Genomic DNA, 11,726 nt, shown 5'->3' with positions numbered 1-11,726 from the left:
CATTACCAGAGAACCAGAGGGGGGTTGGCTTGTACTTGACTGTAGTATGCATTTAGTGTTGCATTTGAAACACGAACCAAAGTTGTTGTTGCACTTAGAAGAAAAGCTATATGTGTGGAAACTATAAGGTTAGTTTTGCCAACGACAACACCCCTTAAAGGCGCTCTGTTTAAAATTTGTTTTTCTATTTTGTTTAATCGCTGCAAATCTGCTACAAACTTGGAGCGCTTGTTTCTGGCGGACATCCAAAAATCTTGTTTTGCGTATGGTTCTACGTCATCTTTCCGTGTCACTTCTCGCGTGTGTTTTCGTGACAAAAACGTAGTTTGCGATTATTGAGAGAGAGAGAGAGAGAGAGAGAGAGAGAGAGAGAGAGTGTGTGTGTGCGATGCATAATTATAATAACTGTATGACTCACAGTCTGGTGCGACTGTGAATCATACAGTTATTATAATTATGCAACTATGGTGTGAGCCCAGTCAGGTAGCTAATGTATGAAATAGTACAGCGAACTGGCGACTTTGAAAGTCTTGCAGTGGGAACTGTAGGAGCTCCCAAACAGAATCTGGATATAACCTTAACTTCCTTTAAAATTAAAGAAAAGACACAATTAAACGATTTATTATTTTTACAGGGACCAGCTTAATGAGATCTGATGCCATCTGATGGTTGAGAGATATTGTTGCATTAAAGGATAAGTTCATCAAAAACGAAAGTTTTCCCACTTACCTTTTGTGGTGTTAAACTATGCATGTAGGCTTGGTTTTATCCCCACTGCTACAACCCAGCACAATGGAGGTGAATAGGTTTTTTTTGTGATATGTAAACCATCACAAACAAAATTCAGTGCACGTGTTATTATAGCACAGTGGATATGGACCTTTTTCACAGCAGACATTTTTGACTTGTCATAGTAGGAAAAGCACAGCTGAAATTGATAACCTTAACCTTAAAATGGCTCAGTTCCATCAAGTGTTCCAGTAAGCTATTTCAGTGAGTCAGCATGAACAATACCAGGGCCTCTCCTAAGTGGAATGCAGCCATCATTAATGGTTTGGAATACATGTGCTTTTCCTATTATGACATGTCAACATGTCTGCCGTGAAAAAGGTCTATTCAGATCCTTCACTTAAGTAAAAGTTGTAAGCACAATGCAAAAAGGCTTTAGAAAATGTAGCCTACTTAAAGTATCAGAAGAAGCACTCATTCACTCAAGGACTCATTATGCAAAAAATGTCAGATAAATATATTAGAGAAAAGAAATACAATATTTCCTTCAGAGATTTGGTGAAGGTATAATATGGTTATATTATCATTATTATATTATGTTATTAAGTAAGGGATTCACGTTTAATCAGTTGATATGAGGGATACAAAATAGATATATAAACCCTGCTTTTAGTTTAAAATATTGGAAGTATCATGTCTAGTGTGCATTACTGCCATGACCAGATTTACCCACTGCCACTAGATGGCGCTGGAGCAGAAATTAGCTCTGGTTAAACACATTTGTTCAGGAACATGCACCATGCACATTTTGAGGCAGACCTATGAGTTTGACTTTTTTTTTTTTGATTATGTGAAGGGGTGAGTGTTCAAGTTAAATGAGGGGTTACGTTGCTCTTTAATTCCAATAACGTGTCTTTGTTAGTGGCGCATATCCCCAAGTAAATGTGAAGTTAATCACATTATTACAAACCAACTGACATATAAAAACAGCCTATTGGGCCTTCGGAGGCCTCTGTGGTTGGCAGGTTTATTGCTGCTTATTACATCTATGGATAAGGGATAATGAGGATGGGAAGGGGTTGTTCAATGGTAATCATCATGCTTCTGTGTATGCGATCTTAAACGTTTTGAACTGAAGAAATACATCTCAAGTTTCTTCACTCAGGTGTCAACTGCCAGTCTGACGATATATTTATTAGAGGTAAGTTGATTTCTCTTAGTTTGCACTCTTTGCATAAATATTCACTTTTTTATTTACATTTTACAGAGAATGTGTGTAGAATATTTAGAAAAAAAAGAGAGGCATGAAGTCAAAGCCTTGGATTGTGTGTTTTAGGCAATCCTGTCACACCTGGCCTTAAGCTGTGCTCTACTTCTGTCCACTCTTGCTGTCATCCGCTGGTACATCAGAGATTCCTACAAGGTTGATGGCTTCAGCCAGAAGCATGTATTCATCACAGGCTGTGACAGCGGCTTTGGGAATCTGCTGGCCAGGCAGCTGGATAGAAAAGGCTTCCACGTCATGGCTGCATGTCTCACAGAGAAAGGTGCAACAGATTTGGCAACAGCGGCCTCCCCCAGACTGAAGACTCTCATGCTGAATGTTACAGACAGTGCGACTATCAGGAGGGCGGTGGAGTTTGTGAGCAAAGAAGTCGGAGAGCGAGGTGAGCCAGGCGGAAAGCAGCAGGGGGTACACACAGATAGGGTGCCAGTCAGAGTGAGGCACTGGGAGAGATAAAGGCAACCTGGACCATCCCATCATCAACTCATCATCCTCCTACTGATATGTTTAGCACACTCTATTTTGTAAAGAGCAGGGAGAACATACTTACCTCATAGTCTGCATATTTTAAAGCCAGGAACGCAGTAAAGATTCTCCAAACATAAATCTGAACTACAGATTTGATTCAGAGTTTATCCTGACCTGAGTGTAAACCTTTTAAAAGCTTTTTAGACTTTACTTTATTGGAAGTAGTGAATATGCCTGGTCTCTCGTGTGTGGTTGAGTAGTGGAGATAACTCCCAAACACTATACAGTATGTTCTATGTACTGATTGGATTAGTCTCATTCCACCATCATTACCTCTGGGGAAAATCAGCCATATTTTATAGAAAATGATATAACTTTTCAGAATCAGACCTTATTCATCAAGAGCATGTGTAGAAGAGTTTCTGTTCTTTCTGTTCTGGTTTCAGTGCAGCAAAATAAAGAAACATGAAAACAGAATGAGAATAAGATTAGGTAATTTTAGGTCATGTGTCATGGAAACAAATATAAATGCATACACACATAAATTACAGATGAAAAAGGTCGTTTAAAAATGTCACCTTGGGTTCTTCAAAATTATTTATTTATATTATTTTTACATTTTTATAGGTCAACGAATCCATTAATTGAGAAAATGATTGGCAGATGAATCCATAATGGAAATTATAATTTATTAGTATACAAATACATAAAACAATATACACAACTGAGTTTACAGAGGGAGGAAGGCTTCCGCTTAATGTGTTAAATGCGGTGCAAAGATACCAAGAATTAGAGATTAGTGCAGAACAATCAGTGGTTTAGATAAAATGTACAGATTGTAAATATCTGTAGTGTGCAAAAGTATGTAATGTGAAAAAAACAGGTAGATCAAGACCTTTTTTAGCTTTTAATTCAGACAGTTTGCTGCTGGTCAGATGAGGCATACAGTATAAAGCACTCTAAACTATAGATGTACGTATATTGATGAGGAATGAATCAAGCCAGTTGTAACTGCAAAGATATTTCTGATATTTGTGAAGATAATAACTCAAAAATATCCTCTTCTATCAACAAAAGAGAGATCAGAAGTTGGTAACGTTCCTGCCTCTTTTCTCTGCAGGTCTGTGGGGTCTGGTGAATAATGCCGGCAGGTCCGTCCCCATCGGTCCAACAGACTGGATGCAGTTAGAGGATTTCACAAAGGTTTTAGATGTGAATCTGATTGGAGTTATTGAGGTGACCCTCCAGTTTCTGCCTCTGCTGAAAAAGGCCCACGGCAGGGTGGTAAATACGGCCAGTATTTTGGGCAGACTGTCTCTCACTGGTGGAGGGTACTGCCTGTCCAAATGGGGAGTGGAAGCCTTCTCCGACAGCCTCAGGTAGTGGGAAGAAAACATATTCATCACATTCTCTGTGACAGGAAATTCTGCAAATGGGTTATTATAAACAAAACAAAAACCTGCATGTTAAGCACACATTCACAGTTTTTCCCAGTAGGTGATTTAGTAGTAGTGATTGCCTCTGATTTAATCTTTAACAATGAGTTTCATAAGCTTATTATGTTTTTCAATGTAAGCTCTTAACTATAAAATTTAGCAACTATGGCTTTTAAATAAATGTAGTGAAGTAAAAAGTACAATATTCGTCTCTGAAATGTAGTGAAGTACTGTAGATGTATGAAGATGTATGAGATGGAAATACTTAAGTCAAGTACAATTATCTCAAAATTGTATTTCAGTACAGTACTTGAGTAAATGTATTTATGGTTGTTACTTTCTACCACTGCGTTTACTTGCAAAAGACTGACAATTATTATTACTTTTTTTTTACATGACATAAGCCTACTTTTAAAGGAAAACAGACAATATAAAGCTGTCCAGCTACACTAAGGAAACCCAATGTTCTGCTTCTTCTGCCCAGGAGGGACATGCAGCACTTTGGCATCAAAGTGAGCATTATTGAGCCGGGTTTCTTCAAGACAGGTGTCACCAGACTAGATCTTATTGAAGCTGACCAGAAGAGACTGTGGACCCGTCTCCCTCAAGATGTCAAAGACTCCTATGGAGACACATACTTGGATGACTGTGAGTGGAAGTACAGTTGATGGCATTCAGCAACAAATAGTGTCAAAAAAATAGGAATTGAATCTGAATGACTCCTCTGCTTTGTTTTTCCCTGTCAGATGTGAAAGCTCAGGAATTCTCTATGGGCATCTTGTGCAGTCCAGATATCTCTAAGGTGACCAGGTGTATGGAGCACGCACTGACCGCTCGCTTCCCACGCACACGTTATGGCGCAGGCTGGGATGCCAAGTTTTTTTGGATTCCTCTGTCCTACCTCCCTTCTTTTGTGTCAGACTTTGTTATCAATGCGCTTCTTCCTTTACCTAAGGATAAAAGACATGTCTAACAGGCCTGACACTGAACTGAACAGTATGACAGATAATTTTGTGAAAACGATAAAATATATTGTGACAAAAGTTCTTTTAAAAAGTGTCAAGACTGTGTTACAAAATAGGAAATGTATTAATTTCATGTCTCAGCAGCAGCAATTTAAACCATATATGGGCATGTTGTAGATGATCACAGATACAGTTTTTATTTGTCCTCATTATGATACAAAATAAATCATTCTGTAAAGTTAAGAATTTATTCACCATGTTTAAAAAACAGCCATTTACATCTGCATCCTCAGGTCATGTGTTGCTTTTTCAAGATAATCAACTACATCAATTAATTTCCATGCAAAACAAACACGGGCATGTTCAAGTATTGCTCCAAATGATTTTGGCCATTGTTCCAATATCATTACTAAAAAAAAGTGATCACGTTGATTCAAAGTCATAAAGTCAGGGAACATAATGAGTTTGATTAGGTACAACGAGTATGCTTTGCACACATATTTTATGCATCTGTTTATACTGGAGCACATATCTTTGAAAAATTGAATGGCCTAAGATAAAATCCAATTATTTTAGTCTTGATTTTGTTTAGTTTCCAGCCCTGAAATGAGGTATATAAACATGAATGATGAAGTAAATACATCTTCAGTTTTGTTCAGTGGCAAAAAAAAATATCATTCACATCACACATTTCTCTAATAACCTTCGATCATATAAGTACTGTACATTCAGAATGCAGCTCACATTTTTATTATCTGTGTAATTGTGTTTATGTTAAACTATTCATAGGATCTATTTCAGATATTTTGACAAAATCTTACTGTTCAAATTTACAAATATACAACTTATTTATCAACATTTCTATCAGCAGCTTCAGTGCAAAGATATACATATTGTACATCAGAATAAAGAAAACATTAACACAAGAATTGGCATAAGAAATGTCAGAAGGCATAGTCACAGAAGACTTTTTTTCTTCATTCTGTAGAAATGTATTTCTCTTTTCCTAAAACAATCAAGTTTGTGTACACAGACTGCATAAAAAAATAAATTCTGTGCAAAGTGTGTTTCTTTTTCTCAATTCCCGTCGGTGAGAGGGGGGTTATACGTCGCTGTCCTCTTTCACGAGGTTGGCTGTGTCTTTGAAACTGTCCTCCGTTGGCGAAAAGGTGCTCGGACGATCCCTCTTCTGAAGTTTGGCGGGGGGGACAAACGGAGAGGGCTCAGGGGCAGAAGAGTCCCCAGGGCTTCCTACAGGCTTTTCATCCTTCATCTGTAAAACAATGCAGAGGGTAAGCCGAAACAATACCTGTACTTTCTATTTTGTAACTGGTGTCCTAAAAAAAATCTTCTGTCATGGTTGTGTGTATTTTGTGTTTGGGTGTTTTTTCATTTGTCCCCTCCTCTGGGCCAGCCCTTGACTGCAGCCTTCCCTGTGAAGTGACTTTTTGTTAATACACACCCTTGAATCGCTCGCTGTCTCCTGTCTCTGCACTTCGGGGTCCAAACACAAGTAACTAACATTTTTCATTGTGACTCCCATGTCCAAACTTACCTCTGAATATGAAGGGTTTTCAAATGTGGTACTTGGCATTAATTTTCGCTTGAAAAGGCTCCACTTTGACTCCTGCAAACAAGCACAAACAGTGAGGTGGCTGTGCCTCATTGGTAGAGCAGTCGCTTGTCAATTGGAAGGTTGGTGGTTTGATCCCTGGCCCTGCAGTCCCATATCGAAGTACCCTTGGGCAAGACACTGAACCCTGAGTTGTCCCCGATGCTGTGCATCGGAGTGTAAATGTGTGTGAATGTTTATCTGATGAGCAGGTGACACCTTGTATGGCAGCCTCGGCCACAGTGTATGAATGTGTGTGAATGGTTCCTGTACTATGTAAAAGCGCTTTGAGTAGTCGTTAAGACTAGAAAAGCGCTAAATAAAAACATAATAATAATTTAGCTTAGTGTTATATGGACATACTGTATATTTGACTCACCTGCACAGGTTTGGTGCTGACAGAAGATGCGTTCACAACGCCCGCACTCTGATCTTCGTGATACGCCGGGTTCACAAACTTGTTCTCCAACTGTTCGCCACTCACATTAACAGTCACCTGTTAAGAAGTAGGTTGTCATGTCAGTTTCATCAGCCATGACGATGATCTTATTGGCTTAACTAATAATATTTTCTTTCATTTTGATAGTTTAATAAAATAATCAGGAGGCGCACGTACAGTACATCCATATATTCTCTGAAGGTGCTGGAGAACGATTATCTGACAGATTTTTCTTTAATTCTACATGGACATGACAATGTTTTGACCTCAAACCGTTTTCCCAAGGACCTAATGAAGCTGTCATGCCCATGTGGAATGAAAAAAAAAAACATTTGGAACGACACAGCAGTGTGTGGGTATTTTACTAAAAAAACTAAAAAGAGATTACTTTCTATTGGAAGATGCTGAAATGATGAAAGCAACGGAACCATGTGCAGTATGTGGTTTGCAGCAATGCTTCTTTGGAAAGTGTCAACTGCTGGAAGTCTTAGTTTACATGTGGGATTAATGTGGGAAATAAAAACAAAATCCCTCATTCATTTAGTACCTGTGTGGCATGAATGACAGCAGGATCACCGGACGCTCCAGGAGCTGTGGCGTATAACGGGTTCTCAAACGTGATTGGCTGCCTCCCAGATTCCATGGCGAAATTATCGTCCTATAGGGATATCATTTTGATAAAATTGATATTCACAGTCATTAAAGACATATACATTTCTTTCCCAACTGCTGCTGACACAAGCAGTTCTAGAAGGAATGCTAGTTGCACTATGCTAGAATGCACTAGTTTGTGAGTCAGAAATGCTGATAGTACACTTTTAGTGAATATTAACTGCTAATAAAGCATCCTTCAAGGACTCACCATCTGCATAGCTGTGTCAATGAATGACACTCCAATGTGTGATGGTCCGAGATCAACATTATCACCCGAGCGAAACGTCACCCCATTCCCTGTGTCACCGGATTTCACCAGGCTGCTGAGGCTAGATAAAAACAAAACACTTCAATTTGAACTTTGATCTAAATTCTGCATGCATTAACTGTAGTACAGTATTTTTTGTAAGCACAAAAAAACAGAGAGTCAAAAAGAGAATCAAAAACAAGAGTACCAAGATACCTGGGTAGTTTGGGTATGGAGGGGATGAAAGATCCTGTTCGTTTGTAGTTGAGGAAAACCCCGACAGCCAAAGCTCCAGTGATCAGGATGATAATAACTGCCAGTAGAACAGCCACAGCTGCAGAAAAGGTAGAAAATATTTAGTTGTATGCATTTTAGACACTTGCAATAATGTGCTGATTATAAACATTCCTATTAAACATTTTGCTGACTAGTCCTTAACTGTTCATGGCCTTGGATGACCCATTAGTTTGCTAAACCATTAGAGAAGTTAAACAGTGATCAGTTGAAGTATTACATGGCTATTTATTAAGGAAATGTGTGATTTTGGCAAGTCAACATCTTCAGTAATTGCTGAGGCAGACTGTTTTTGTAAAGCCAACAGATGATATTGTGCAGCAGGTCCCGCATGTCAACCAGTGCATGTGTAGAGGACTCCAATTATTTTGTTTGATTTTAGAATTAGTTTAGTAGACACTTCAAGTTAAAGCAGAGACAAAGTGTAGCTTAGATAATGGGCGAATTACAGTACCTGTTCCTGCTGGAGCGCCCCTTGACTTCCCCATCTCACAATAGCTGCCCAGATAACCGTATGGACATCTGCAGAAAGTCATCATTTTCTTACATAGGTAAACAACATCTTGAAGTATATTTAGAAAAAGTAGAATTTCAGGCATTACTGGATATGACTGATGGAGAATCAATTAATCAATCAACCAATCAACCAATCAACCAATCAATCACCGGTGTGAACGGCACCTACTACTAAACTCACTTGCACTTGGGCAGCCCGCCTTCATCAGTGTAGCAGGTTCCACCATTCATGCATCTACATGCAGGGGGCATTACAACGGGTGGCTCAATGGCTGCAGGAGCAAAAGCCAGGCATACACACAATCAACAACAAAACAATATCACACCACAGTTTCACAAAACCACACAGGAGCAGCCAGGCACATATGTAGAATGGGTTAACAAATGCAAAGTGATGATGCAACCACAGCGGCCAACACAAAGAGTGCAGGCAGCAGATGCACTCAGGCTGTTGTTTACCTGCATCACATTCATTGGAGTCAAACTGCACCGGAGAGGACCCTTGAGGGCAGGCGCAGGTGTATCCACCAGGCCGGAGGAGACAGAGATGACTGCACACATTCTTACAAGGGTTGGGTACTGAAGAGGAAAGAGCACAAAGAATAAAACTAAGATATTGTTCAGAGCATGGATTTAATAATTTCTTTTTTATAATAGCATTGTGCACTGTTTTGATTCCGAGGCATACTTTGTGTTATCTATCTTATGTTGTTAGTCTGTAACTATTTGTTATTGCTGTCTTTCTTGGTCAGGAAAAATGGAAAAAAGATTGTTACTCTCAATGAAGTTTTCCTTGTTAAATACATTTTCAAAACATAACTGCTGATTACTAGCTCCTCTTCTCTTCTGTACTTTTAGTTTGAAGTAGTAAATATACTCAGAATGAAGTGTAAAAAAGAAAAGAAAAAATATAGTCATTATTTGCAAAAGTTGCCGCATAAAGTTGTCAAATCCATTTATAATTTTTTGTTTTACAATGTGAGATACTGAGAACCTTTTCTTAATATGTCTTACAAGCCTTTTTACAGGCTACTACATTAAGCATGAGTGTGTCAGCAATAATCCAACATCACTTTATGTAAACATGACATACAATAACTTTTTTTCTCTTTATATGAATCCTTCTGTGTTCTGACCTGACTGGTTGTGTCGCTGCTCCTGGTAAATGCGGACTTGAGTGAGCCAGGGGTTGATGGTTAGAACTTTGACTTTATGTCCTTTCCCAAACTTGTGAGTCCTCCACACTTCACCTTTCTCTTTTGTTGTCCAGTACACGTGCCCCTCAAACACATCCAGACTGTAGGGATGGCCAATGTCTGAAAAAGAGAAAACACAATACTTTAAATAACCGCCGCTGTTATTTGAATAAAATACTCTACATATTAGTCCTGTCCGTAAAACGTCATATCTGTTTGTATTTCGGCAGACTGGCTGTAATTGTTCGGACCTCCTGATATGACGATCTTCCTGTCTGTGCCATCAGGCTTCATGGACTCAATGATGTTTTCTTTGGAGTCACACCAGTAGATCCTATTCCCATTCAGATAGTCCAGAGCCAGCCCAGTAGGCCAGCCCAGGTCCTCCTCGCTCACCAGCACCTCTCTGTGCCGACCGTCCATCCACGCTGATTCTATTCTGGGTTTCCTGCCCCAGTCTGTCCAGTACATCATTCTGCCAACACAGAAATGATCACAGAGACAAAACATTACTTTTTGTCCGGCTACAAAACCTCTTCATACTGTACAAAGGAATTAAGGATGCAGACAACATATTCTTTTTTACACCAAAGCTCTACATCCTCATACCCGATTGCTGGATTGACAACAATAGCAGCGGGCTGGTCCAGGTCTGTGTGGATCAACCACTTCCTGTAGCGCCCATCTAGTTTGGCCACTTCAATTCGATTGGTGCCTGAATCTGTCCAGTAAATGTGCCTGTAAAAGGTTTTAAATACATACTGAGCAACTGAAGAGAATTTAAAGCATCCTCTGCGAATGGTTACATCATAATCTTGGTGAATTACCCCCCAACCCAGTCCACAGCGATGCCGTCAGGATTAGCGATGTATCTCAGATTCAGATCCACTTCTTTCACTGGGTTGTTGCCGTGATCGTTAAATGTGGTCATGTAGGCTCGTTTGACAGAGCCGAACTGAGAACCCCGACCAAGAACTGTCCAGTACACAACACCTACAGCATCAGGGGATAAAGGTTATCCAAACTTTTATATTGACTGGCACTAACAACAACAACAGGCTTAAAAGGTTTAGAGTAGAAGTCTTACTGAGTCCTTGTCCCTCTGGATCCCACAGGTAGTCTAAGGCTTGGATGTGTTCAGCGTTGTCCACATAATCTGAATACTGCTCAGAGGACAGGTTGAAACGACGGATGCGAATGTTGTCTGGCAACAGCAGCACCGGTGGGTTTCCTATACAAAAATGAAGGTCCAATGAATGCAATTGTTGCATGCAAGAGTTTGGCTTAACACACTAATGAAAGGGAACATTTGTAAAGAATCCTCTTCTACATGTGAATGTCTTACCCTGGGCAGCGCACTCTGTCCCATGCGGCTCACCAAAAGAGAGAAAGCCTTCAGCACAAAAACACTCATAACTGCCCTTCGTGTTTTTGCACTGCTGAGGACACGTGCCGTACACCTCACACTCATTCACGTCTGTTTCCAAAAGCAGATAAACAATGGAAAAAAAAAAGAGAAAAACATCAATTGAATGTAGAAAACTACTTCTGTGTCAGTGTTGAAATGGGTTGAGTACGTGACGCGACTAACTGATGTGACGTTTACCTTCACAAGTGTGTTTTTCTGTCGTTCTGGGCTTGTAGCCGGGCCTGCACGAACAGATGATGCCTCCCTGCGTCAGGTCGGTACAGTTGTGTTCACAGATGTTGTTACTGCAGGTGTGTCCACTGCCATGGTCTGACAGGAGCAAATACAAAAAACACACTGAATGTCAAACATGTAGGTAACTGTATGTCCATTTAACTTACTACTAAATGGACTGACTGTGCTAACTCAGTTGGAAACTAGTTATTTTATTTATCTTAATTGTAGTACACCTGCAAG

At 39.7% G+C, this 11,726-nt stretch overlaps 2 protein-coding genes across 6 annotated transcripts in view; one reads left to right on the top strand and one right to left on the bottom strand.

Moving 5' to 3' along the window:
* The first annotated feature begins 792 nt into the window (after positions 1-792).
* Positions 793-4,891, top strand: rdh1 (retinol dehydrogenase 1). The gene is made up of 5 exons (XM_028590448.1): positions 793-798; positions 2,066-2,396; positions 3,603-3,861; positions 4,403-4,566; positions 4,665-4,891. Exons 1-5 carry the CDS (start codon positions 793-795, stop codon positions 4,889-4,891), a joined length of 987 nt encoding a protein of 328 aa, XP_028446249.1.
* Positions 4,892-5,117: 226 nt separating this feature from the next.
* lrp2a (low density lipoprotein receptor-related protein 2a) overlaps positions 5,118-11,726 on the bottom strand; it is a 48,048-nt gene continuing 41,439 nt past the window's right edge. For all 5 annotated transcript variants that reach the window (XM_028590776.1, XM_028590777.1, XM_028590778.1 and 2 more), the window contains 16 exons: positions 11,448-11,579; positions 11,187-11,318; positions 10,929-11,072; positions 10,669-10,834; positions 10,451-10,579; positions 10,093-10,316; positions 9,782-9,961; positions 9,105-9,224; positions 8,827-8,917; positions 8,584-8,651; positions 8,052-8,169; positions 7,797-7,917; positions 7,482-7,592; positions 6,875-6,991; positions 6,439-6,510; positions 5,118-6,156 (listed from right to left, as the gene is read on the bottom strand). In XM_028590776.1, coding sequence (XP_028446577.1) covers positions 5,986-6,156; positions 6,439-6,510; positions 6,875-6,991; positions 7,482-7,592; positions 7,797-7,917; positions 8,052-8,169; positions 8,584-8,651; positions 8,827-8,917; positions 9,105-9,224; positions 9,782-9,961; positions 10,093-10,316; positions 10,451-10,579; positions 10,669-10,834; positions 10,929-11,072; positions 11,187-11,318; positions 11,448-11,579 — 2,096 coding nt within the window. In that variant the 3' untranslated portion in view covers positions 5,118-5,985. The remainder of the gene's footprint in view (positions 6,157-6,438; positions 6,511-6,874; positions 6,992-7,481; positions 7,593-7,796; positions 7,918-8,051; positions 8,170-8,583; positions 8,652-8,826; positions 8,918-9,104; positions 9,225-9,781; positions 9,962-10,092; positions 10,317-10,450; positions 10,580-10,668; positions 10,835-10,928; positions 11,073-11,186; positions 11,319-11,447; positions 11,580-11,726) is intronic.

The sequence above is a fragment of the Perca flavescens genome, chromosome 11 (genome assembly GCF_004354835.1).
Source record: "Perca flavescens isolate YP-PL-M2 chromosome 11, PFLA_1.0, whole genome shotgun sequence".
Taxonomy (NCBI): domain Eukaryota; kingdom Metazoa; phylum Chordata; class Actinopteri; order Perciformes; family Percidae; genus Perca; species Perca flavescens.
Note: the sequence above shows the minus strand (reverse complement) of the source record. Positions and strands in the feature narration are given on the sequence as shown.

What these genes read in the sequence shown, in the direction of transcription:
- rdh1 (XM_028590448.1), top strand. An exon ending in CAAAGAAGTCGGAGAGCGAG is followed by an intron (nt 2,397 to 3,602) that starts GTGAGCCAGGCG and finishes TTTTCTCTGCAG; the next exon opens with GTCTGTGGGGTCTGGTGAAT. An exon ending in GCCTTCTCCGACAGCCTCAG is followed by an intron (nt 3,862 to 4,402) that starts GTAGTGGGAAGA and finishes TCTTCTGCCCAG; the next exon opens with GAGGGACATGCAGCACTTTG.